The following is a 27,732-nucleotide window of genomic DNA, read 5'->3' on the forward strand; positions in this document are numbered from 1 at the left end:
CTCTGTAATTAGTAATATGGATATGATTCCTTGAGACCTTCTGAATATCCTGTTTTTTTAGTAATATTTCACTGAATTATTTTAGCATTTATATTGTGTGCCTGTATAGATTATAACATTGGCAATTGCAAAATGGTGATTTTCTGATTCTAGCATTTCTTCTATATTTATGAGATTCTTTTGTGAAACAGAGCTTTCCCTTTTTTTGAGGAAAGTGATTTTTTATATCTGCAACATACTCTGTTGTATGCCATCTATTTATTTTTAAGATTTATATATAGTGATAACTCGAGCCTGCATGCCATTCATGAGTTGTGCCATGCTAATATTCTTTTAATTCATTCAATTTGAAGCAAGTATTAATATACTGAGGCATACTTTTTTTTTTAATATATAATTTGAAGTCTCACTCCGTCGCCCAGACTGGAGTGCAGTGGCATGTAGGCCCATGGCCACCCCAGCATCAACTTGCTGGGCTCCAGCAATCCTTCTGCCTCAGCCTTACAAGTAGCTGGAACTACAGGTGCATGCTATCACGCCTGGCTAATTTTTTTTTTTTTCATTTATTGTAGAGACGGGTTCTCATCAAGTTGCCTGGGCTGGCTGAAGCATAAATTGTATAAAATTTGCTTTATATTTTGAATTGAAAAGTAATTGTGGTACTTTGAGGAAAACAATTTCCCAAATATGTTTTCCTTTTTTGTACTTGAAATTTAATTACAGCCAGGGTTTATTTATTTTTTATTTTTTTGGAGTTGGAGTCTCACTCTGTCACCCAGACTGGAGTGCAGTGGCCGCTCCTGGCTACTGCAGCCTTGACCTGCTGGCCTCTGGCGATCCTTCTGCCTCAGCCTTCCGCCTCAGCCTTCTGAGTAGCCAGAATTACAGGCATGCGCTACCACACCCGGCTAATTTTTTGATTTATTGTAGAGATGAGGTCTCACCTGCCCAGGTGGGTCTCGAACCCGTGGGCTCAGGCATTCCACTCACCTCTGCCTCCCAAAGGCGTGGGATTACAGACTGAGCCACCGAGCCCGGCTACAGCCAGGGTTTTAAAGGGAACACTTAGGAATAACATAAACAGATGTTATAAGGACGAATATTAACTGATGTTAAAGAAATAATGTTAACAGATGTTAAAGAAGAGAAAACAGAATTTGTTTTTAACCTAACATCATCTTAGTGGAATGAAATGTTTAAAAAATTTTTCTTAAACTGAAACTGTAGGATTTTTTTGGTATCATAATTCGTTTTGAGTATAGTAACTTAAGTAAGTAATGAATCTAGTTTGCTTGTCTTCTTCCTGTTTTGTTGAATGTTCATGGTTTGTAACTTTTATTTTTAAGCTTGTAATGACCAGCCTGCAGTCCATTCTTGAAAATGTGGATACACCAGAATTACTTTGCAAATGTGTTAAGTGCATTCTCTTGGTGGCTCGATGTTACCCTCATATTTTCAGCACTAATTTTAGGGTAAGTCCCTCACTCCCCTTTCAGATCATGGGATGCAGAGATGGTTGTGTATGTGAGGAACTGGGGAATTGATAAAAGACAGTGTTTCTGCTCCTTTGAATATAATTAGTGATACTTGAGGGTCCAGGGTTGAATGTGCAACAATATTGTTTTTATAAAAACTGCCATCTGTATTTCTCTTACTGATGTTCATACCCTTAGATATTTAAAGAAAATAAACTATTTCATTGGTGTTATAAATGCATATCCTTTGTTTTCCTGCCCCCGCCCAACCCCCAAGTTTCTATAACATCAAGTAGCTAGAGCATTAGAAGTTCTTTGTAGGTTGTTTTACTGTGTCATCCACAGGTGGAATGGCAGTAAGACCTTAAAATGATTGGCCCCTCTCTTTTTGTCTCCATCAAGGATACTGTTGATATATTAGTTGGATGGCATATAGATCATACCCAGAAACCTTCGCTCACACAGCAGGTATCTGGTAAGTCTTTTAGCTTATACCAGTCATTTAAATACCGTGGGGAGGATCGATGGCTACCCAAAGATCAACTGTTAATACTCTTTCTGTAATAATCCACAAAACCTAATTGCTTCAGAGAAATACTTTGATTGTCATCAATGAACATTACTTGTTAGATAAATGCATTTTTTCAGAGGAAAGTTGTGTAATTAGTGATAGGTAGGGAGAGTAAATACAGATTGTAATGTTGTACAAGTAAGAAATTGAAAGGACGTATCCCAAGTTATTTGTAGTGTACTAGTGTGAGAAGCTTTTATAGTGGCAATACCCTGAAATGTGGAATGGAAGATCCTAGTTATTTGTGACCTTTTTGCTGTTTTTCTGGTTTGTTTTTGTTTTTTAATAAACAGATTAATTTGGAGAATTGTCATAAATAATAAATGTTTTTCCTTTTCTTAGAGTTAAGTGAATGACTAGCACGACTCATTTGCACATTCAATGTATTCCAAGTACTGTAGTTTCTCTCAGCTTATTTGGTACAACAAACTTCTGAAAATAGGATATGCAGGCAAGAGCAATGGCTAGATATGGTTCCAGGTTAGAAAGCCTGACTGGCAGTAGGTTATGACCCTTTAGTATTAAGTCCATATAGTGACAATATAGATGCAAAATCTACTGAAAAATAAGGAAATGAGATTTACATAGTTATTTCCGGACAGTGTTGTTAATTTCTGCAGCATTACAGAGGCATTGGTTAATTATGATCAGCATATTTAGTAGTTAACAGTCTTAATTTTATGATATAGGGCATGTTTTAAAGATAGGCAGCTTGAAAGCTATGTAACTTTTAAAACAAGTCTTGAATATTTTTTTAATGGATTTTTTCCTACTCTTTCAAAATACCTTATATGATTCCAAGGGTGGTTGCAGAGTTTAGAGCCATTTTGGGTAGCTGATCTTGCATTTTCTACCACTCTTCTTGGTCAGTTTCTAGAAGACATGGAAGCATATGCTGAGGTGAGTATAGAAAGCTAAGTTATTTCTTAAAATTACAGATAGAAAAACAAAAATCTTAAACTGTTAGACTTCTTTTAAAATAACTAAGACCACCTGACATTTAAGCTGAAGTTACAAGACTGTTGTCATATTTTAATTTTTTTTAGATGCTGTTTTTAAGTTACTAGGAGAATTACTAGAAAGACTAAAAGAAACACTGCAAACCTATTATTTTACAAAGCTTGACATAGTCTTGGTAGCTGTATTTTTCTGAAGACATTTTCTATAGTTCACTCTTATTTTTTTGTTATCAAAACACCCTTAAAAACAAGTTTGGCAGATTGATGTGTAAAAAAAGTTTTTTGAGGCCTCTAAAGACTTTTATATGTACAGGGGATCTTGAATCATGCTTTGGTGGACAAATTATGCTTTGGGGGACAGAAAAGGAAATATTTTATTTCACATTTTTTTCTTTGCCCCCACCCAGAATGCATTTTTCATAGCTCACTTAAAACTGAGCTGCCTTTCAGATGTCACACATCTAGTTTGTAGATTCTTCCCCTTAGTATTCGTAAGTTCTATTCCCTCTTGTTATTTTGGCATATATATATATATATATATATATATATATTCTAGCATCCCTTTTTTTCCTAATCTTGTTCTTTGAGTATATTTTATTTCCTCAATTAGATTATAATTCTATGGACTCCCTTTTACTTTTCATGTGCATAATGTTGGTGGTTGGTGTGGAATACCTCTTGTCTATCTCTGTCTGTATCTGTCTGTCTCTCTCTCTCTCTCAACTCGTTCTGTCACCCAGGCTGGAGTACTATTATAGCTCACTGCAGCCTTGAAATCCTGGGCTCAAGTGATCCTCTTGCCTCAGCCTCACAGATAGCTGGGCCTATAGGCACCTAGTCTCAAACAACTGCACCCAGGAAAAGTTGATTATTTGTGGTAGACAGGATGGGATCTCTTATTTTGTTGCCCAGGCTGGTCTCGAACTTCTGACTTCCAGTGATCTTCCTGTGTTAGCCTTCAAAGGGTTGAGATTACAGGCATGAGCCACCATGCCTGGCCTGGCAAAAGTTTCCGGCTGTAGTTATATATACCTCTATATATAGAGAGAGCATATGAATATAGAATTGAATATATGTAGAGCATATAGAGAGAGAGCATATGTAACAGAATTTGTTTTTCCCCGTCACTTTTCTGAGTTGGTGTAAGGATTATTTTCTTTATCTATTGCCTATTGGGTTTAATATTGGCTTATTTAAATAATTACAGAGGTCAAACCCATTTTTATATTTAGAGTCATATGTTTTCTTATAGGCCAAAATTTCTCTTAATTTATAAAAATTTATTATAAAATTAATTGATTAAAAAATTTTGGAGTTTTTTTTTTTTTTTAAAAGAAGCAATGTATTGTTTAAGAATGCTGTGAATTTACATCTAGGACCTCAGCCATGTGGCCTCTGGGGAATCAGTGGATGAAGATGTCCCTCCTCCATCAGTGTCATTACCAAAGCTGGCAGCACTTCTCCGGGTATTTAGTACTGTGGTGAGGAGCATTGGGGAACGCTTCAGCCCAATTCGGGGTCCTCCAATTACAGAGGCATATGTAACCGATGTAAGTGCTTTTAGGAGTTTAAAGTGTCATTGAAAAATAAAATTGTTTTGTATTGTAAATGCTTTTCCTTACCTAGTGAACTGTGTTATTAATCCTTCATTTGTTTAGCCCATATGTATGTATGGTATGTATGTGTCTGACTACTTTCTTAAATAGCCAGAAAAGTAAGGAATCCTGTTATATCTCATCCTTCCCAATCCCCTCCATGGAAAAACACCATTCTGAATTGTTAAAGGTTATCCTTTTGTTTTTAAATAATATTTATTGTAATTTTGATTTTAAGTTACTGAGTTTCCTTTTAGTTTTTCAACATATTATGAATAACACACTATAGGAAAAGCCTCAAAAAATCATTTTCTTTGAGCATTACAAGATGAAACTTTTATGTAATTTGTATATCTTTATATTCTCTGACATCATAACATCAAAAAATATAAAAATATGCACATTTAAGATAAATACTAGTTTGAGGCCAGTTATAAGAGCTATGTAGCTAGGTTGCCACACTTCGGCAGCCTCAAACACAAACTGGACTATTCGAGTACAGTCCAATGAGTGTTTCAGTGAAAAGTCATGAGAAATGAACCCCAGGCATTGTATTCTGTTTGAATAAGGACGGAGGAGCATGTGTAATGTAGTCATAAAAGATTTAATCAAAATGATTAAAATTTTACTGTTAGGACAAAACTCTAACTTTTAGGAGCATTTACTTTTGTTGAACACATTGCTAGATAAAATAAGATATAAATTAGATTTGTAATTCTCAGTAAGTTAATAGAGTATTTAAGCAGAAATGTCAGATCTTGAAGAAAATTAAAACTAGCATGTTGATATTTTAAACTTGATCAAAACAGTTTAATATCTTTGCTTCGTTTTTACTATTTAAAAGGTGGTAGTTTGAAGATTGTGTCAGAGTTGAAATAAAGGCTGTTAACTCAGATGTAAAAAAGGAAAGGATCATAGTCATTTTCCAGGAGAGTTGTATATTGAACTTATTATTTTATGAAGGTCTTTTCAGTCTTTGCAACTGATTTTTTTTTTTTTTTTCTTTTGAGTAGCTGTCTCACTCTATTGCCTAGGCTGGAGTGCAGTGGCACACTCAAGGCCACCACAGCCTCAACCTATTGGACTCAGGCGATCCTTCTGCCTCAGCCTTCCAAGTAGCTGGAACTATAGGCATGCGCCACCACACCTGGCTCATTTTTTGATTTATTGTAGGGATGAGGTCTCGCCAAGTTGCCCAGGCTGGTCTCAAACCTGTGGGCTCAGGCAGTCCTCTCGCCTCGACCTCTCAAAGTGCTGGGATTATAGGCATGAGCCACAGCACCTAGCTGCAAATGATTTTAATGAAACCTATGGATAGGTTAAATAAAACCCTATAGTATGTAGTGGTTGTTGAATATTATGGAATTCTTTTTCAGTATTAATTTGGTTTTATCCCCATAAGTTATTTTTATTGGAAATTTATTTATTTATTTATTTTTATTTTTTTGAGTTGGAGTCTCACTCGGTCGCCCAGACTGGAGTGCAGTGGCCGCTCACGGCCACTGCAGCCTCAACCTGTTGGGCTCCGGCGATCCTTCCGCCTCAGCCTTCCAAGTAGCTGGAACTACAGGCATGCGCTACTGCGCCCAGCTAATTTTTGATTTATTGTAGAGATGAGGTCTCGCCAAGTTGCCCAGGTGGGTCTCGAACCCACGGGCTCAGGCAATCCACTCACCTCAGCCTCCCAAAGGCGCGAGATTACAGGCTGAGCCACTGAGTCCGGCATGGAAATTTATTATACCATTATTGACCATCATATGAGAGAGAGAGAGAGAGAGAGAGAGAGAGAGAGAGAGAGAGAGAGAGAGTGAGTGAGAGAGAGAGAGTGAGTGTTTTGGAAATTATGTGATTTTTATAATCCTTAGAAAATTGATTCTCAAAAGCTAGCTTGCAGTTAAGTGTGGGCAAGTTATTCTCATGCTATGAATACGGTTACTGGCCTGGTGTATTTTATAATGACAAAAATTATGAACTTTAGTCATTTAGTGATGTTGGGAAGAGAGGAAGTGAGTACACTGAAAGTAGAGGATGGCAAATTCATTTCCTGTCATAATAATGCTTTGGAATTTTTTTAGCGAGGATCATTTTTGCATGTTTGTTGTACTAAAGATATCTTTATGAGATTGTTCAACTACTGAGAACTAGGATATTAAGGGACTACTGGCAAGGCAGGCAGTTAATTTTTAGTTGAAATGGCATTAAATAGAAAATATTTTTTACTCTGTGGAAGCATATGAATTTTTTAATAGAGTTGCTTATTTTCCCCATTTGCAGGTTCTGTACAGAGTAATGAGATGTGTGACGGCTGCAAACCAAGTGTTTTTTTCCGAGGCTGTGTTGACAGCTGCTAATGAGTGTGTTGGTGTTTTGCTCGGCAGCTTGGAACCTAGCATGACTATACATTGTGACATGGTCATTACATATGGATTAGACCAACTGGAGAATTGCCAGACTTGTGGTACCGATTATATCATCTCAGTCTTGAATTTACTTACATTGGTATGTGAATTATTCTTTGTTGATGCTTTTTAATGTGTTTGTTTATTCATGTTCCTAAATTGATGTGTAAGAAATTAAGAGTACATTAATCATTCTAATGTATGTAGTTTAGTTCTCTTATCTATTTAGTTTTAGTGTTTGATAGCTCATCTCAGTGTAGCTTTCTTGCTTTTTTTTTTTTTATGAAGCATTATCCTTCTCCCCAGACTCTCTAGTACTTCTGATAAATACTATCTAAGATAAGGTACTAGATAGTTATTTTGAAGAGTTCTGTTATGTTTTGTTTCCCATGTGAAACTTCGTTTATAGTTTAGTCTTTTAATTTTTTTTGATGAATATCCTCCTCTCCCTCCCCCCAATTTTAATATGGACATTCTGAAGTGCATAAAAATAGAGAGAATAGTGTAATAAATCTCTGCATACTTACTACTCAGCTTCTATAATTAGAAACAAATGGCTCATCTGGTTTCATCTATGTTGCCTCCTTGCTGTCCTTTATCTCCAAATGGATTATTTTAAAGCAAATTCTAGATGACATTCTGCTGAGCATTTCTGCCAAAAAGTTGCACCTCCCTTTGCCAATGTAAAAAACAAAACAAAACAAAACAGCCCATGCCAACGTAAAAAAGCTCATGTTTAAGTGTAAACTGCATGTATCCTATTTAGGTATCTAAACACTTTAATGTCACACGTTAAGGCCTTAACATGTAGCTTAGATATATTACTTTTTTCTAACTTATTAAACTTCATTTCTTAAATTTACTGAAAAATAGAGCGGAAAGCGTTAAGTTCCCATATACCTTTCCTTCCCAAGTTTTACCCATCAGTAACACTCTGTGTTTGTGTGGTACATATGTTACGGTTGATGAGCAAATATTTATATGTTATTATTAACTAAAGGTTTATTTTAGGGTTCACTTTGTGTTGTACATTCTGTGGATTTTGACAGATATATATAATGACATGTATCCACTATTACAGTCTCATACAGGATAGTTTCACTGCTCTAAAAATCCCTTGTGTTCCACCTACTCATTTTTTCCCTCCCTCCCTCCTTCCTCTTAACCCCTAGCAATTCATGATCTTTTTTACTTTCAATATATAAAGTTTTACTTTTTCCAGAATACCATATAGTTGGAATCACATAGTATGTAGACTTTTTGATAAGCTTCTTTCACTTAGCAACAGACATTTAAGGTTCCTCCATGCCTTTTTGTGACTTGAGAAGCTCATTTTTAAAAAATTTTATTCTTTTAGATTGTTGAACAGATAAATACAAAACTGCCATCATCATTTGTAGAAAAACTGTTTATACCATCATCTAAACTACTATTTTTGCGTTATCATAAAGAAAAAGAGGTAAGTAATAATTGATATAGTTAAATTAAAATTGACTTTTGAAGCCGGGCGTGGTGGTGCGTGCCTGTAGTTCCAGCTACTTGGAAGGCTGAGATGGAAGGATCGCCTGAGCCCAGCAGGTCGACACTGTGGTGGCCATGAGTGTACCACTGTACTCCAGCCTGGGTGACAGAGTGAGACTCCAACTCAAAAAAAAAAATTGACTTTTGATAATTTGGTTTATTGAAGAGTTGAACCTAATGTTACTTAGTAGGCTTCATAAGTGAAATAGAAAGAACTTATAATATTTGATTTAGAATATGGTGATTGAAATGATTTTTGTAAGTTGATATTTACTGATTATCATTATGGTATATCCTGATGAATGATGTGCCAGATACTTTTTTTTTTTATTAAATTTGTTTTATGGAATTTTCATAAGGGTAAAACTAGCACCTATATTATAAATTTATAAATTCAGAAGTACTGTGCATGTTGTAAATAAAAATTACTAGCTTCTCAAACAATCTCTAGTCAAATTCACTATATACTTTCTTAGTAGATTTAGGAAAACTAATCTTAAACTGCTGTTAGCATGTGTTTTGATGTTAATATTAGAGTACCCTTTATTTATAATAAATTTTTATAGATTTAAAAAAGCACGCTGATATGTGTGTGTTTCCTAAGGTGGGTTCTTTAAAAATTAAAATCTTAGGTGTCTGAACAGTGAATTTATCAGTCTTAAATTCATCTGCATCATCAGCACAAATCACATCAGATAGTGATTTGCTTTAGAAGATTATTTGTATAATTACCATTTGCCTGAATTTTTTCTTTTTCAGGTTGTTGCTGTAGCCCATGCTGTTTATCAAGCAGTGCTCAGCTTGAAGAATATTCCTGTTTTGGAGACTGCCTATAAGTTAATTTTGGGAGAAATGACATGTGCCCTAAACAACCTGCTCCATAGTCTACAACTTCCTGATGCCTGTTCTGAAATAAAACATGAGGCTTTTAAGAATCATGTATTCAATGTAGACAATGCAAAATTTGTAGTTATATTTGACCTCAGTGCCCTGACTACAATTGGAAATGCCAAAAACTCACTAATTGGGGTGAGTCTTTAATTGTAATGACTTTATTTTATCCACAGTTAAGCCTTTTCTTATTGCATATTTATGTATTTCATTTACTATCATGTCAATGTGTCTACAAAGTCACCTTGTATGGCAAATGTCCACATTTAGGCCCTACCTGGATAAACAAAAGTGGCAGGAATATTTTCTTGTCACACTATATTTAACTTTCTTCTTTCCTTGATAATTCTTGATAAGATTTCTTATATTTGCTTTATTTTCTAGAAAATGTCTTCTATGAATTTCTTCTATTTACCCTAGCATGCTTCTGGAAAATTTGTCATACTTTCCCGCAGCTCAAATTTGTGTAGTTCTCTCTTTTTTTTAAATGTTAATTTTAATTTTTTTATTTTAAAATTGTGGGGTACAATTCAGGGTTAGGTATACAAATATTCATTGTGCAGGTACCCTTGTTGATGACGTGTGTCCCCCCTTCCTCAGGCAGATATTGACTACTGTTAATGCCACCTTCCTGTCCATCCCCCCCCCCCCCATATAGTTCTTTTAATATGCAGTCTTTTTTCTACCCCTGGTACTTCTTTCTTTATCTTTGCCAAGATTAGCACTTACTAACTTTATGGTTTTCTATTTTGACTGTCTGCTTTTCTCTAGGAACATTCATAAAGGGTTGAGTATCCCTTATCTGAATTGCTTGTGACCAGAAGTGTTTTAGATTTCATATTTTGGAATATTTGCGTTACACTAACTGGTGAGCGTACATAATCCGAACATCTGAAATCTAAAATGCTTCAAAATTAGAAACTTTTTGAGTGTCGGTATGATGCCATAAGCAGAAAATTTTACACCTGGCTTCATGTGTTAGATTGCAGCCCAAACTCTGTTTTATTTGCAATTATTAAAAACATTGTATAAAATTACCTTCAGTCTACATGCATATGAAACAAATGAATGTTGTGTTTAGACTTGGTTATCATTTCTAAGATACTCATTATATATATGCAAATATTCCAGAATCCATAAAAATAAAAAATCTGAAACACTTCTGGTCTCAAGCATTTTGAATAAAGAATACGCAACCTATATTCTTTCTTTTAGAACAAGAATAAAGATTTTTTTTTTCCCTTTAAGAAATTTGAGGTGGCCCTGCTTTTGATGAGTAATTATTGCTTATGGCTTGTATAGTTCTCCCTCCTATTGGACCATAAAGGGTTAAAAACATTTTTAATAGAAAGTAATGGGATGTCATTAGGGATAAAGATTTGAAGAGAAGAGGGAAAAGTCAGAACCTGATATTTTGCTTGCATGTGCTCCATATTGTTTAATCAGATTGTATCATATCATTTCATAGCTGCTTCCTCCCTTGTTGCTAGTTATGGTTTATGTTTGAACTTTTCACTTCTTTATACACAAAAATTTGATTTTTGAGAATTTCACGTTATATATACATGTGAGGATGTTTGTATCCTGTACTTTGGAAGGAGAGAGAGGAGATGGGGGTGGGCAGTCAGGTGGAATGGATTATCTCAGTAGTAGAAAGGAAAAGGGAACTATGGAAAAGGCTTGGAGTGGCTTTTTTTCTTTTTTCTTATTGGTTGGGGTATCTTGCCATTGTGGTATATGGGAAATTGAGAAAATGCAGTCTACTACACCAAAAGGTACAAAAGGGTTTGTTTAGATGAAAGACCAGCAAACTGGTCTGAGTCAAGTGCAGCCCAGCACCTGTGTTTTGTTATTTTAAACAGCTGTATTGAGATATAATTCACATGCTGTGCAATTCTATTTAAAGTATAAAATTCAGTGGGTTTTAGTGTGCTCACATAGTTGTGCAACCATTACCAACCACACTGCCACCTATTTTTGCAACAAAACTTTTATTGGAGCATAGCCACTCTAATTCCTGTGTTTTGTCTATGGCTGTTGACTCAAAACAGTGGCAAAGTTGAGAAGTTGCCATACTGCAACAGAGATACCGTATGGCGTGCAAAGCCAAGGGTATTTACTGACTTGCCATGAAAAGTGTTTGCCAAAGACCCCAGGTTTAGTGTATTAGATTGTTTCCAAATTAAATTTTGTGATTTTAATTCAAAAAATGCTTCGACACCCTTATTTTGAAAGATGAACTCTTTGTATGCTTATGCATATCTTGGAGAAAACATAAACCTGCTTTCTTTTATACATCATCAGATGTGGGCGCTGTCTCCAACTGTCTTTGCACTTCTGAGTAAGAATCTCATGATTGTGCACAGTGACCTGGCGGTTCACTTCCCTGCCATTCAGTATGCCGTGCTCTACACGTTGTATTCTCATTGTACCAGGTACTGTATTGACATATTTTTCTTAAGAAAAAAAGTTTTACTATTTTAAAGGAGAGGGGGAGAAAGTTCTTTAATGTGTAATTTTTAAAAATATGTGTTGTTTTAACTTGGGACTTTCTTTATCTTTTTGATTAAGATGTAACGATATCTGTACTTGTCTTTCAGGCATGATCACTTTATATCTAGTAGTCTTAGTTCTTCCTCTCCTTCTTTGTTTGATGGAGCCGTGATTAGTACTGTAACCACAGCTACAAAGAAACATTTCTCGATTATATTAAATCTTCTGGGAATATTGCTTAAGAAAGATAACCTTAACCAGGACACGAGGTAATTAAGTGTTATTTTATAAACTAACTGCTCCTTACTTTAATAATTTGCCTTTATAATTTGAGAATAAGAAATACGGATTACAGATGTAGAGTTGCTTCTTCATTGTGAAACACTTTGTAATTTGATTTTATTACTGACTCTAGGCTTTTGTTCTTTCTGAAAAGAATTACATGACAAATGTCAATGCTTCCACCCCAGTGTTTTATAGAAAAATGCATCTATAGAGTTTTTGTATATTCTTTGCTATATAGTTTATGCTACTTTGAGAAGATTTGCTTAAAAGGCATGCAGCCATTTTGACAAAGGAATTTCTGTAGTTTCATTTTTTTCTTACTGTTTGAGATGTTTGAAAAACCAAAGGAAAACTAATGTAAGAATAGGCCTTAAAGTTGCTTTTTAAAAAAAAAATGTAAAATCACCTGTACATTTTGTGTTTCAGGAAACTGTTAATGACTTGGGCTTTGGAAGTGGCAGTTTTAATGAAGAAGTCTGAAACATATGCACCTTTATTCTCTCTTCCGTCTTTCCATAAATTTTGCAAAGGTCTTTTAGCCAATAGTAAGACACTCAGGTTTTTTATTTTACTTATCAATGCTTAAAAGGATCTTTGGTTATGGGAGAATGTAGTCACTTGAGGACTTTTCCTGGCCTGAAGATGTTTAATTCCCATTTTAATGACAGATACACAATGTCTTAATTTTTTTTTATTCTTAGTATTTGAAAAGTAAGGTTTTTAAAGTGCTTGTCACATTTTAAAGCTTATGTGAATATTGATACATTTCACATGGCTTTAAATTTTCCCTCAAGCAACAAAATTCCTGTGGCCCATCAGAAATCTGGTTTAAAAAAAAATTTCCCTTAGATAAAGGTTTGTGTAAAGACTGTCACTTACTTGAAGTGGGTTTTGTTGAATGTATCATTTCCCTAGATTTGACAGTCAGTGAGGGTTACAGGCAAAAACGGTGCCTAGTCCATAGTAGACACTCACTGTTTGTTTTCTAAATTTATTTCTTACCATTTAAAAAAATAAGCTATCATTGTTTGTTGAATGAATGAATGGGATCAGAAAAGTTGATAAACTGGCATATAATTTCTTTTGGCATGCTGAAAGTAACTATCTTTTAATTTTTAACAGCTCTTGTTGAAGATGTGAATATATGTCTGCAAGCATGCAGCAGCCTACATGCTCTGTCCTCTTCCTTGCCAGATGATCTTTTACAGAGGTATGGACACCTCAAGGTCAGGTGTTTTAACTCTGGTCCTAATAACGTGGAAATTTTAGTATACCTGCTTTATCTCTTGCATTTTTTTATAGGTGTGTTGATGTTTGCCGTGTTCAGCTAGTCCACAGTGGAACTCGTATTCGGCAAGCATTTGGAAAGCTGTTGAAATCAATTCCTTTAGATGTTGTCCTAAGGTATAACAGTTGTTTTGAGACAGACATCCCATTATGTTTTTACTGCCTATTAATCATCTAGTTTAGTAAAAGACAAATCACCTATTAAGTGCATGATTGTCATGTCTGGTGTGGCACTGCTTCTCAGTGATTGAAGTGGTGTCAACTGATCAAAATTTGGGGGTCTAGAAGAAAATAACAAAAATAAATTTTATAAACTCTGTAAGCTCACAATAATTAGTATAGAATAATTCATATCGTGCCAAAATGTATTTCTTAGTAGTTTAGATATTTTAACAACTAAACTGTAATCTTTTATTGTCTTTGATTAAGTTGATTTGGGAGCTTTAAGAAGCTAAAACTGATCCCTTTGTAGTTCATAAGCATGATGATTGGGGTTTCATGCTCACATGAGACATGCCTCCTGCAAACCCTGTTATGATGTCAGCACATTTCCTATCTGACATTAAAAAAAAAAAAATCTAAAATTCTGAAGTTTAATAACATATTTGTATCCATTTTAAATTCTTGATTTTATCATATTTTTATATCCAATAAGTTAACAAGGAAATAACCCATATACAGTGTGTGCTAACCTTTTAACTAAAACATTTTGCATAACAGTGACTTTATTTTCTGTCTACAGCAATAACAATCACACAGAAATTCAGGAAATTTCTTTAGCATTAAGAAGTCACATGAGTAAAGCACCAAGTAACACATTCCACCCACAAGATTTCTCTGATGTTATTAGTTTTATTTTGTATGGGAACTCTCATAGAACAGGGTAAGGCATTTCTTTGACTATTTTATCTGGGAAAAGTACTTTTAAGAGTGTCTTGACCTTACACCCAGTTTTGAGGAGAAAATATGTTCAGGGGTGGTGGAGTAGTAAAGCAACATTCTTCTCAAATGGGTTATTTTAGTTTTTATCAATAGGAAAATTGCTTTGAGGATGGTGTCTGTAGAAACAAAAATGGTTTTTGAAATTGTGTAGTGAAATGTGGCTGACAGTTAACTAATCTTATATCATTAACTCTTTGGAGGTGGGAGTTCTGGGTGGAGATATTCTAGAAATGCTTATTTGCGTTGTTTTATCCTGACAGCCAGATTAATAATCCATTCATACTATACCCTATCCTGTTTTATTTGTAAAAGACTGCAAAAAGAGTGGTGGGGTTATAGTGCTTCTCAATTTCATAGGTTTGTAGGAAAAATTATATTCCCCTTATAGTTTTCTTGTGATTATTAAAATGAAGTTGTCATTGTCTTTTAAATATGAAACTACTTTTCCCAGGAAGGACAATTGGTTAGAAAGATTGTTCTACAGTTGCCAGAGACTGGATAAGCGTGACCAGTCAACAATTCCCCGAAATCTTCTTAAGACAGATGCTGTCCTTTGGCAGTGGGCTATTTGGGAAGCAGCACAATTCACTGTCCTTTCTAAGTTGAGAACCCCACTGGGTAGAGCTCAAGATACCTTTCAGACAATTGAAGGTAACCGACTTTGTGCTTCTTCAAATTTCATAATGTAAATTTCAAAGTCTTGTTAACAAATAATGTTTTTCTTACCTTTGTTAAAATAAAGATGTGAGACTATATGATAAAAAAAATCAGTACATTTTAGATATGTTTGTTAGAATACGCTTTTATTGAATTAACTGCATTGGCAGTGTGGTTGTTTGGTTTTGTTTAAAAACTTAGGATTTGTGTGGAGAAAACATTTTCTTCCCTAAAAGGAAAGATCATACTGGGCTATTTTTGCTTTTCAATGATAAATAGACAGAAGGTACTTGATAAGACAGAGGGGACTTGGATTTGCGAAATAAATTCACATTTATTCTAGAATCTTCAAAGATTTTAAAAATTTAGAATGTCCATCCTTGCTTTCAGGTATCATTAGAAGTCTTGCAGCTCACACATTAAACCCTGATCAGGATGTCAGTCAGTGGACAACTGCAGACAATGATGAAGGCCATGGTAGCAACCAACTTAGACTTGTTCTTCTTCTGCAGTATCTGGAAAATCTGGAGAAATTAATGTATAATGCATATGAGGGATGTGCTAATGCATTAACCTCACCTCCCAAGGTTGGTTTCAGTGGGGTAGTGTTGCTTTGTAGCAATTTCATAGTCAAACCTGACAGCATGTGCAGAGCTGAAATTACAGTGGACTTTTATATTTGGTTTTTATGTATTTGTGACATTTATACCTATAAATTGAACTAGTCCTGAGCTTTTCATTCCCTTTATTCTAAAGGTCATTAGGACTTTTTTCTATACCAATCGCCAAACTTGTCAAGATTGGTTGACCCGGATCCGACTCTCCATCATGAGGGTGGGATTGTTGGCAGGCCAGCCTGCAGTGACAGTGAGACATGGCTTTGACTTGCTTACAGAGATGAAAACGACTAACCTATCTCAGGTAAACTGATGTGTTTGGAATTCATTTTAATCTTGTTATTTAGAAAAACATGGGTTTAATTACTTGGTATGATTTAATCTATGGATAAAATAAGTTAAAATGGATTCATTTTCAGATCTTTTGGTCTCACATTTTGTAGACGCAGCAACTGCCCAAGCATTTGTGTTTACTACATAGAACATGTTAAAAATGTACATTTCTTATGTTTAAAGTCTAGAATTTTAAAGATAATTTTAAGAAATTTGGTTATGGAAGAAATAATTTATATAATGTATGAAAAAAATGCTTGAGTAATTCCTAGCTGGTAAATAGGTTCACAGTTAATAAATGGAATCCAAAATAAAGTGTTTATCAATCAAGATAATAAGCAATATTTAGAGGCATAAAGTTAATCATTCTTTAATTTGTGTTATTTTTTTTTTCTTTTTCTTTTTCCTTTTTTTTTTTTTTTTTGGAGACAGGGTTTCACTCTGTAGCCAAGACTGGAGTGTGTGACGCAATCCTGGCTCACAGCAGTCTCAAACTCCTAGACTCAAATGATCCTCCCGTCTCAGCATCCTGAATAGCTGGGACTACAGGTGCACGCTCCCATACCTGGCTGATTTATTTTTATTTTTGTAGAGATGAGGTCTCACTGGGCTACCTAGGCTTGTCTTAAACTCCTGGGCTCTAGTGATTCTCCTGCCTCAGCCTCCCAATGTGTTGAGATTACAGGCCTGATCCACCATGCCTAGTCTAATTCATATTTATATTTAATTTTTGCTTTTAGAAAAAGACAAAGGCAAAAACGCCATGAATTATTTCTACAGAGGCTACAGGCCAAATGTTTGAGTAACTTCAAGGGCAGAGACTAACACCCTTCTGCTAAGGTTCTGTTAGTCACCTTTTGTGGCTTTTTTTTTTTTTTTTTTTTGAGTCGGGAGTCTCACTCTGTTGCCCAGGCTGGAGTGTAGTGGTATGCTCATGGCCACCATAGCCTTGATCTGCTGGTCTCAGGCTTCCGAGTAGCTGGAACTACAAGCATGTGCCACCATACCTGGCTAATTTTTGATTTATTGTAGAGATGAGGTCTCACCATGTTGCTCAGGCTGGTCTTGAACCCTTGAATTCAGGCAATCCTTTCACCTTGATAGGCTTGAGCCACTGTGCCCAGATGTGGCTATTTCATGTAAATAATATTTTTAAGAATGCTAAGCTAAATATTGTGAAGATGATTGTTAAAAACATTTGACTTTTAAGTAGATTTAGACTGTGATGAATAGCTCATTTATTTATTCGTTAAGTTTAGTAGGGATTTGAACTTTAATGGTATTGGTTTCTGTAATTAATTTTTCTGAATGCCATTTTCAGGGAAATGAATTGGAAGTAACCATCATGATGGTGGTAGAAGCACTGTGTGAACTTCATTGTCCTGAAGCTATACAGGGAATTGCTGTCTGGTCATCTTCTGTTGTTGGAAAAAATCTTCTCTGGATTAACTCAGTAGCCCAACAGGCTGAAGGGAGGTGAGTTGGAAGGAAGGAAATGGGTAATAGGATTACTCTGTGTTTAAATCCTTTGTATTACTCACTGACATTGTAGTTAAATGTTAAAACAGCTTTATTCAATTTTAGCAATGGAAGCCTGCTACAAGTCACTTTACCAGGAGGCATCTTTAGTCTTTTCTTGAATTAGTAGCAGTACTTGATTTTCTTACTTAGGAATTAGTAGGAAATCATAACAAGATTATAGCAATTATTTGTTTTATAAATACTTTTTTTCTCTCTTTTAATTTTTATTTTGAAATTGTGGGGTACAATTCAGAGTTAGGTATACAAATGTTCATTGTGCAGGTACCCTTATTGATGAGGTGTGCTCCCCTTCCCCAGGTGGATATCTACTACTGTCAATCCCAGCTACCCATCCTCCACCCCCCTCACCACAGTTTCCTGCTACTTTCAATCCCTTTCCTACAGTAATGCGTAGGTATTTAAGGTCCACTTATGAGTGAGAACATGTGATACTCATTTCTTTGTTTCTGTGAGAGATCATTCAGTATTATAAGCTCTGATTTCATCCACATTGCTGCAAAGTTCATGATTTTGTTCTTCTTTATGGCTGAGTAATATTCCATTGTGTATATGTACCACATTTTTTTAATCCAGTCCTCTTTTGATGGGCAACACGGTTGGTTCCATGTTCTTGCTATTGTGAACAATGCTGTGATAAATATACGTGTGCAGGTATCTTTTTTATAGAGTGATCTGAGTTCTTCCGGGTATATTCCCAGTAGGGGAATTGCAGGATCATATAAAAGTCAATTTTTAGAAGTTTTAGGAATCGCCACATTGATTTCCACAGAGGCTGTACTAGTTTACATTCCCACCAACAGTGTAGAAGTGTTCCCTTTTTGCCACATCTTTTCCAGCACCTGTTATTTTTTGAGTTATTGATGATGGCCATTCTGACTGGAGTTAGGTGGTATCTCAATGTAGTTTTAATTTGCATCTCCTGGATGACTAGTGAGGCTGAACATTTTTTCATGTGTCTGTTGGCTGTTCGTATGTTTTTTTTTTTTGAGAAGTGTCTATTCATATCTGTAGCCCACTTTGTAATGGGGCTGTTTGTTTTTTTCTTTTCAGCACGTTTGAGTTCCTTTTAGATCCTTTGTCAGACATGATTTTTTTCCAGTCTCTGGGTTGTCTCCCTGCTCTCTTGATCATTTCTTTGCCTTTGCAGAAGCTTGTCAGTTTAATGAGGTCCCACTTGTGTATCTTATCTCTTATGGCCTGGGTACTTTGGGTTTTGATCAGGAATTGGTTGCCAGTTCCAACTTCCATAAGAGTGGATCCTGCATTTTCAAAGATTCTTACAGTTTGAGGTTTTACATTTAGGTCTGTGATCCATTTAGAGTTAATTTTTGTGTATGGGGTTAGGTAGGGGTCCTGTTCAATCTTCTGCATGTGGTCAGCCAGTTTTCCCAGCACCATTTACTGAATAGGTTCTCCTCTCCCCAGAAGTGCTTGGTGGAGGCTTTGTCAAAGATGAGTTGGTTGAGAAATTGAAGTTTTGCTTCTGGGATCTCAGTTCTATTCCATTGGTCTATATGCCTGTTCTTGTACCAGTACCAGTCTGTTTTGATTATTGTAGCTTTATAGTATAGTTTGAAGTCTGGGAGTGTGATACCTTCTGCTTTGTTTTTTTTGCTGAGGACTGTTTTGGCTATTCTTGGTTGTTTATGTTTCCATATGAATTCCTGTATTGTTTTTTCTAGGTCTGATAAGAATGTTGTCTGTAATTTGATGGGTATTGCATTAAATCTGTAGATTGCCTTAGGTAAAATGGACATCTTAACAATGTTGGTTCTTCCAATCCATGAGCATGGAATATTTTTCCACTTGTTTGTGTCACCTTTGATTTCTTTGATTTCTTTTGTAGTTTTCATTGTAAAGGTCTTTCACGTCTCTGGTTAGGAAAATGCCAAGGTATTTCCTTTCGGGGGGGGGCTATTGTAAATAGAATTGTGCTTTTAATTTGAGTTTCTGTTTGTTTACGATTGGTGTATAGAAATGCAATTGTCTTTTGTACATTTATTTTATACCCTGAGACTTTGCCAAAGTCCTTTATCAGTGCCAGGAGGTTTTTGGCAGATTCTCTTGGGTTTTCAAGGTATGTAATAATGTCATCTGCAAAGAGAGATAACTTGACTTCTTCTTTTCCTATCTGGATACCCCTGATTGCCATCTCTTCTCTGATTGCTCTAATCAGGACTTCCAAAACTATGTTGGACAGGAGGGGTGAGAGTAGGCATCTTTGCCTTGTTCCAGTTTTTAGTGGAAATTCTTCCAATTTTTGTCTGTTTAGGAGTATGCTGGCTGTGGGTTTCTTGTAGATGGCTTTTACTGTTTTGAGGTATGTTCCACGTATGCCTAGATGTTTAAGGGTTTTTATCAGGAAAGGGTGCTGGATTTTATCAAAGCATTTTCTGCATCTAATGATATCAATCATGTGGTTTTTGCTTTTACATCTGTTGATGTATTTAATTATGTTTGTGGTCTTATGAATGTTGAACCTGCCTTACCTGCCTTACATCCCGGGGATGAAACCTACTTGGTCGTGATGGATGGTTTTTGAGATGTATTGTTGAATCCAGTTTGCTAGGAACCTTTTGGGAATTTTAGCATCTATATTCATCAAAGATATTGGCCTATAGTTCTCTTTCTTTATTGGGTCTTTTCCTGGCTTGGGTATCAATGGGATGTTAGCTTCATAAAATGATTTAGGAAGTATGCCATCTTTCTCAATCACCTGGAATACTTTCAATAGAATTGGTATTGGTTCCTCCTTGTATGTTTTGTAGAATTCTGCTGGAAAGCCATCTGGTCCAGAGCTTTGGTTTTTTTGGTAGTTTTCTTATGACATAATCAATTTCCTTGATTGTTATTGGTTTATTTAGGGTCTCAGTGTCTTCTTGTTTTAACTTAGGGAGGTTGTGTGATGTCAGAAAGTCCTCCATTTCCTTTAGATTTTCAAGTTGTTTCCATACAATTGTGCATAGTAGTCTCTGATAATCTTTTGTATTTCTTCCGGGTCAGTTGTGACTTCATCTTTTGTGTTTCTGATTGAGTTTATTTGGGCTTTTTCTTTCTTTTTCTTGATCAGTCTGGCTAGGGGACTATCTATCTTGTTTATCTTGTCAAAGAACCAGCTTTTTGTTTTGTTTATTTTTTGTATTATCTTTTTGTCTTCTATGACCTGGATTTGGGCTTTTACTTTGGTAATCTGGATTCTTCTGCTGAAGTTAGGATTTTGGTGGTCTTGCATTTCTAGCTTTCTTAGGTGACTTGTTAGGCTGTGAACTTGTGATCTTTCCACTTTCTTCATGTGTATTTGTAAAAATATGAATTCTCCTCTTACTACTGATTTCATGGCATCCCAGAGGTTTTGATAAGTTTCTTCATTTTCATTTGTTTCCAGGTACCTTTTAATCTCTGTTTTGATTTCATCATTGACCCAGGAGTGCTTAGCATCATACTGTTTAGTGTCCATGTCTTTGTGGGTTTTGTTGGAACTTTGTTGGTGTTGATATTTATTTTTATTCTAGTGTGATCTGAGAAGGTGCATGGCAAAATTTCAGTCTTATGAAATTTGCTTATGTTTGATTTATGGCCAATGACATGGTCAATCTTGGAGTATGTTCCATGTGGTGATGAGTAGAATGTATATTCTGTGGTCTTTGGGTGGAGTGTTCTGTAGGAATCAATTAGGTCCATTTGTTCAAGAGTCTCATTGAGGTTCCGGATCTCCTTGCTAATTTTTTGTCTTGATGATCTGTCCAGGGTTGTGAGTGGGGTATTAAAGTCCCCAGCTATGATAGTGTTAGAGTCAATCTCTCTTTTAAGTTTCTATATAAGCTTCTTTATGAACTTTGGTGCTCCTTTGTTGGGTGTATATATGTTTAGGATGGATATTTCTTTTTGATGTATTGAACCTTTTATCATTATATAGTGACCTTCATCTTTTTAAATTTTTAATAGCTTAAAGGGTATTTTGTCTGAGATTAAAATTGCAACTCCAGCTTTCTTTTATGTTCCATTTGCCTGAAAGTTTTCTTCCCATCCTTTTACTTTGAGTGTCCTTTCTGGTGAGATGAGTCTCTTGGAGACAATATATTGTTGCCTCATGATATTTTATCCATTTTGCCATTCTGTGTCTTTTCAGTGGTGCATTTGGCCCATTCACATTCAGGCTAATTATTGAAATGTGAGAGTTTATCCTTGTCATGAGGTTCTTATAGAGTTGTTGTTGTTCCTGTTTGTTTGCTGTCTTTCTTTTGAATTTTGGGTTGATTCGTGTGTGTTTTCTGTCTTTTTCCTGCACTCTTGTGAAGAATGTTGTTGTTCTTTTTCCCCTTTTTTCTGTGTTTAATACTTTCTTAAGTGTTTCTTATAGGGCTGGTCTGGAGGCAGCATAAGTTTTTAGGGATTGAATGTCTGGGAAAGATTTTAATTCTCCCTCACTGATGAAGCTTAGATTAGCTGGGTTGGTTATTCTTGGTTGAAATTGACTATCTTTGAGGACTCTGAAGATTGGGCTCCAAGCTCTCCTTGCCTGAAGGGTTTTTGTAGATAAATCTGCTGCTATTCCAATTGGTATGTAGTCTGATCTCTTTCTCTTGCTACCTTTTGGATTTTTCTTTCATACCTACTTCGTTTAAGCAAATTATTATGTGTCTGGGAGTCCGTCTTCTCATTTGTTGCCTTGCAGGGGTTCTCTGAATCTCTTGTGTTTGAATTTTTGTATCACTGATGAGATGCAGGAAGTTTTCTTGAATAATTTTATGGAATGTTTGTTCCAGGGATGTCTCTGTCTCTTTTTCTGCCTCAGAAAGTTCAATTACTCTTAGGTTTGGTCTCTTGTAGTAATTGCTCATCTCTTGAAGGTTTTGTTCTGTCTTTTTAAGCTTCTTTTCTATGGTTTGGACAATTTGGGTTAGTTCTGTATTTTGGTCTTCAAGCTCTGAGATTCTTCTGCTTGGCTAATTTTGCTTTCCATGCTTATTAGTTTGTTATTTATTTCAGTCACAGTATTCGTTAGTGCTGTTATCTCCATTACCAACTCTTCCTATTTTCCTCTTGTTTCTCCTCAATTCTTTTTATTCTCTCTGTTAGTATCTTGATGTCTGGGTTTGTAGTATGTGACCAGTCATTCTGGGGGCTCTTCATTGTTTGCATTCTGAAGTCTGTTTTCTCAGTGTCTGGTCTCCCAGGGGTCTGTGTGAGACCTATATTTATCTTTTGGTTTTTCTTCATTTGTGTAGATTTTCCTCCCCACTTTTTCCCTTTTTCCACCCCCTGTTCTTTAATTTTGTTTTCAGGGGTGGCAGGGTTGCTTTTACTTCTGTTTGCTTAATCTCCTATTCTTCCTTGTATGAATCCTGTAGCTTTGTTTACTTCTGGAGCTTGACTATGGGTTGAGGGTTGTGTTTTTTTTTTTTAATTTATTTGCAGTTTTGAGGGGGAGGCTGTGATTCAAAATCTACCTACAGATCACAGTATCCACCAAGAGGTGTATGAATATTCTGGAAGCTACTTCCCACTGCCTTGCAGTCTGTCCATGCAGTGGGGGAATAGGTTTACTCCCTGAAAGCAAAATATAGTAAGAGAAAGGAAAGGAATGGAACAGGGGAGGGGAGGAAGAGGAAGGTGGAGAGTGAGAAGAGTAAGAGGGAAAACAGACAAACGTACCAACTAATAAATGAAAAGAGACACAAAGACAGAAAAGAGTAAGAAAAAAAAACCAAAGCATATAGACAGTCATACAGACACACAAGCCAATCAACCTCCTTACTGATACTATTCCCTTACAGAAGCATGAAGTCTAAAGAATAAAAAAAAAAAATCAGTAAACTGACAAGGCAAAGCTACTACTTAAATGCTATCAATAACAGTAAAGAGAAAAAAGAGGGAAAAAAACCAAAGATAAGTAAAACAAACATACAAAGAATACAAATAGAAAAAATAAAAACAAGGGACCCAAGCACACTCTTAGCTCAATCTTCTAAGTCCAATGTCCTTTCAGCTCTGATCTCTAGTTCTCGTTTGCAGGCTGGTAGGATCTGATGCCCCGGGCCTGCTGCAGGGGGAGATGTTTATCAGATCTAAGCTCAGTCAGCTTGCTGCCTGATAAGTCTGCCATTCAATCTGAGCTGTGTCTGATCTAGCATGGGGGAGGGGTATCTGTCTCTCCCAGTTTGATTTTATTACCTTAGAGCTGAAGCCAGAGGCAGGTGGAGCTGGGCAGAGCTGGGGGACTGTTCTCTGACCCACCCGCCACCGGGCTGAACTAGGGGAGGACTGAGTGTGGGATGGCCAGTAGCTGCAGGTCGTTGTGGCACTGGTGGGGGCAGGGGGGAGCAGCCGCGGGAAGGAGCAGCAGCAGAGGTGGCGCCTTCAGCAGTGCAGTCTTCGTAGTGCAGTGCGAGCAAAGAACTCCATGACTGGAAGCTAGAGCCAATTGATGGGGCAGCAACTGCGGGAGGAAGCAGTGGAGGTGACTGAGTCAGCAGTGCAGTGCCTGGAACCTAGGGCCTCTAGCCCGCAGAACAATGTGGCCAGTGGCGTTGGAGGTGGTGACGGCTGCGGCGTTGAATAGAGCAGTGGCCATTTTCTGTCAGCCCTCAGACCTGCGCGGTTGACCAAAGAGTAGGCTGGCAGCGGGAGCAGGAGGCACCAGGGGAGATCAAAAGTCCCTATGGTCACTCAGTTTCACAGAAAGTCTCATGGATCAACCTGCTCCTTTGCCATCTTTATAAATACTTTTGAACTTGATTCTTAATTGAGAACCTTCTTCATCAGAGTCTGGCACAAATTACCCTTTATTGCCCGAACATTTGCTCATTAGTCCTGTGAACTCTACATAGGACTGGACACAGGGCTCATGCCTGTAATCCCAGTACTTTGGGAGGACAAGGTGGGAGGATTGCTTGAGACCAGCCTGAACAACATAGCAAGAACCTTTGTCTCTACAGACATTTTAAAAAAAATTAGTCAGGTATAATGGTACATGTCTGTAGTACTAACAGTACTTGGGAGTCTGAGTGGGGAGGATCACTTGATCCCAGGAGTGAGGCTGTAGTGAGCTATGATGGTGCCACTGCACACTCCAGTCTAGGCAGCAGAGTAAGACTCTGTCTCTAAAAAAAAGAAAGAATGGAAGAAAAAAGAAGAACTGCTTATAATTTCATCTCCTTGTAGTAACTGTTAGTTTTGGTATATATGCTTTTTTAGTTCTTTTTTCTTTCATACATAGGTTTCTCCCCTTTTTACAAAAGAGCAGCGTACATAGGCACATGGTTTTGCACACTGCTTTTTCCACTCAACAGTATTTTCATAAAATATTTTCCCATGTTAAATAGGCTACGTGTTCTTAATGGAGAGTTATATTTGTATGCCATAATTTAATATTCTGATGCATCTAAGTATTTCTAATGCACCATGGCATTTGAAACCTTGTTCATATTTCTGATTACTTTTTTGAATCCATTCCTATAAGTTGATTTACTAGAATAAAGACTATAGACCATAAATCTTATGATATATTTTATTGCTAAGTTACTCAACAGAAAAGATTGTTGCAGTTTATCCCCCCCAATGATAAGGTACCTCTTTCCCTTCACCTTTGTGAATACTGAGAATCACTAAAAACAAGAACTCTGCTCCACCATCATCAGAAATAGTTCTTGTAATTTATGTCACTATATTTATTACTGACTAATAGAACTTTCCCTATATATTGGTTACTTGTGATTTTTCAAAACATAGATTTTTCATGGCCTTTCAATCTTTCCTTTATTAATCTGTGAGATTTTATTATACACTAAGTTTGTTGATGCTATCTAGTTTCTTGATTTGTGATTGGTTTTTAATATTTATGTTCCATTTTGGACTTTAATATGCAGTTAGATCTGTTACTTCATGGATTCTTTTCTTATATTTGACATTCTGTGTTGCCTTTCTACACACTGACATCAGGTACTTATCAATATTTTCCACTAGTTATTTTTGTTTTTTTAATTTTGGGTTCAGAGGGTACATGTGCAGTTTTGTTACATGGGTATATTGTGTAATGGTGGGGTCTGGGCTTCTATTGAACCCATCACATAAATAGTGAACATAGTACCCAATAGGCAGTTTTTCAGCCCTTACTCCCCCTTCTCCCTTTAGAAGTCTCTAGTGTCTGTTGTTCCCTTTTCTATGACAATGTGTACCCATCCACTTGTTATTTTACATTTGTAAACTATCTTTGAATTTAGTTTCATTTGTTGTAAGGAAGCGATCTAACCTCCTCAGCCACTCTCCCAATAGTTAATTCACTGTTTTAGCTCAGTGTATTTTTTTAACCATTATTTTGAGGTGTGGGGGGGTGAGATACATGTATTTAAAATAAGACTGTTTCAATTTGCGTTTCAGGTTTGAGAAGGCCTCTGTGGAGTACCAGGAGCACCTGTGTGCCATGACAGGCGTCGATTGCTGCATCTCCAGTTTTGACAAATCTGTGCTCACACTGGCCAATGCTGGGCGTAACAGTGCCAGCCCCAAACATTCTCTGAACGGTAAGCATTTGTATTTAAATAAAAGCAGAACTTGTAGTCATATATTTTATACTGATGATTTTATTGTATGTTTTTAGGTTTCCGTGCTCTTGAAATATATATAATTGTTCTGAATCTCTCTCTTCTTACTTTTTTATTCAGGTGAATCCAGAAAAACTGTGCTGTCCAAACCAACAGACTCTTCCCCCGAGGTTATAAATTATTTAGGAAATAAAGCATGTGAGTGCTACATCTCGATTGCTGATTGGGCTGCCGTACAGGAATGGCAGAATGCTATTCATGACTTGAAGAAAAGTACCAGCAGTACTTCCCTCAACCTCAAAGCTGATTTCAACTATATAAAGTAAGGCTTTCATTTTCCAATTATAAATTATGATACTCAACCGAGTTAAAACAAATTTTCAATGACTATGAAGTCTTCCTCTGTGGCAGAGTAATATTAAAGTCATATGTACTAATATGAAATAGTTGTATATCTAGTAATACTGAAGTTTTAGAAATGACTGCACCAAGAAACCAGCATTAGAAGTGAGAAATGTGTTTGTGTAATGGCAAAAATATGTACAGTGCTGGGCTGGGAAGATAAAGGGCATTAGATTTTTATGATATCCTTCCTTCTTGAGCATGCACTACATGCCAGGCAGTGGGATACAACAGTACATAAAACACACAGATTCTATCCCTTTAAAGCACAGGTTGAAGAAACAGGATAAAGAATAGTGTTAGAAGGATTAACTGGACCTCACCTTTTCTAAGCCTCAAGGAAAGCAGGTAAAGTTAAAGCTGACCTTCTAGCAAGGGATAGACACAAGGTCAAGGAATGCCCATCAGAATGCCCTTAGGGCACAGACTTGAGGAACAGACCTGATGTAAGAATGATGGGTGTGAGCCGGGCTCAGTGGCTCAGCCTGTAATCCTGCGCCTTTGGGAGGCTGAGGTGAGTGAATTGCCTGAGCCCACGGGTTCGAAACCTGCCTGGGCAACTTGGAGAGACCTCATCTCTACAGTAAATCAAAAAATTAGCCGCGTGTGGTAGCACCCGCCTGTAGTTCCAGCTACTTGGGGAAAGCTGAGGTGGAAGGATCGCAGGAGCCCAGCAGGTCGAGGCTGCGGTGGCCGGGAGCAGCCACTGCACTCCAGTCTGGGCCACAGAGTGAGACTCCAACTCAAAAAAAAAAAAAAAAAAGAATGATGGGTGTGGAGTGTTCTGAAATGATTGGAGGTCAGTGTGGTTGGAGCAGCATGAATAATTGGATATGAGGGCAGAGAAGAAGCTGGAAACTGAGAAAGGGATCAGCTCCTAATAAGATAGAAAAATCTCACGTGGGATTTGAACAGAGATTTGCTGTGATCTGACTCTGCTGTGGTAAACAGACTGGAGGTGAGTGGTAAGTGTAGAAGCATGGAGACCATTAATTTATGGGGGCAGTGGTAGAGGGAGGAGAAAAGATACTATTGACTGAGGTAAAAACACAGAGACCATCTTAAACATATTTAAGATGCAAATAGGAGTACTCCAGATAGGAGTAGTCAGATGCTTCAGGGATTATAAAGAAGAAAAGTTTTGTGGAGAGACAGAGAAGAAGCCAGGCTGAATAATACTGAGGTAAAAAGTGAAATTTGAAAGTGAAAAGCGTGAGGTA

The 27,732-nt window shown here is 36.6% G+C and overlaps 1 protein-coding gene across 1 annotated transcript in view; it reads left to right on the forward strand.

Moving 5' to 3' along the window:
- Positions 1 to 27,732, forward strand: part of SMG1 (SMG1, nonsense mediated mRNA decay associated PI3K related kinase) — an 88,640-nt gene that overhangs the window by 12,675 nt on the left and 48,233 nt on the right. The window contains exons 7-25 of the mRNA XM_008050116.2: positions 1,347 to 1,472; positions 1,878 to 1,950; positions 2,849 to 2,946; positions 4,382 to 4,555; positions 6,875 to 7,099; positions 8,357 to 8,458; positions 9,280 to 9,549; positions 11,716 to 11,846; positions 12,012 to 12,173; positions 12,616 to 12,734; positions 13,312 to 13,399; positions 13,492 to 13,593; positions 14,219 to 14,359; positions 14,870 to 15,069; positions 15,466 to 15,662; positions 15,832 to 15,996; positions 17,347 to 17,501; positions 25,947 to 26,089; positions 26,231 to 26,432. Of these exons, the coding sequence (XP_008048307.1) occupies positions 1,347 to 1,472; positions 1,878 to 1,950; positions 2,849 to 2,946; positions 4,382 to 4,555; positions 6,875 to 7,099; positions 8,357 to 8,458; positions 9,280 to 9,549; positions 11,716 to 11,846; positions 12,012 to 12,173; positions 12,616 to 12,734; positions 13,312 to 13,399; positions 13,492 to 13,593; positions 14,219 to 14,359; positions 14,870 to 15,069; positions 15,466 to 15,662; positions 15,832 to 15,996; positions 17,347 to 17,501; positions 25,947 to 26,089; positions 26,231 to 26,432 (2,873 nt within the window). The remainder of the gene's footprint in view (positions 1 to 1,346; positions 1,473 to 1,877; positions 1,951 to 2,848; positions 2,947 to 4,381; positions 4,556 to 6,874; positions 7,100 to 8,356; positions 8,459 to 9,279; positions 9,550 to 11,715; positions 11,847 to 12,011; positions 12,174 to 12,615; positions 12,735 to 13,311; positions 13,400 to 13,491; positions 13,594 to 14,218; positions 14,360 to 14,869; positions 15,070 to 15,465; positions 15,663 to 15,831; positions 15,997 to 17,346; positions 17,502 to 25,946; positions 26,090 to 26,230; positions 26,433 to 27,732) is intronic.

Source organism: Carlito syrichta, unplaced genomic scaffold (genome assembly GCF_000164805.1).
Source record: "Carlito syrichta isolate Samal-C Ts95f unplaced genomic scaffold, Tarsius_syrichta-2.0.1 Scaffold142996, whole genome shotgun sequence".
Lineage (NCBI taxonomy): Eukaryota > Metazoa > Chordata > Mammalia > Primates > Tarsiidae > Carlito > Carlito syrichta.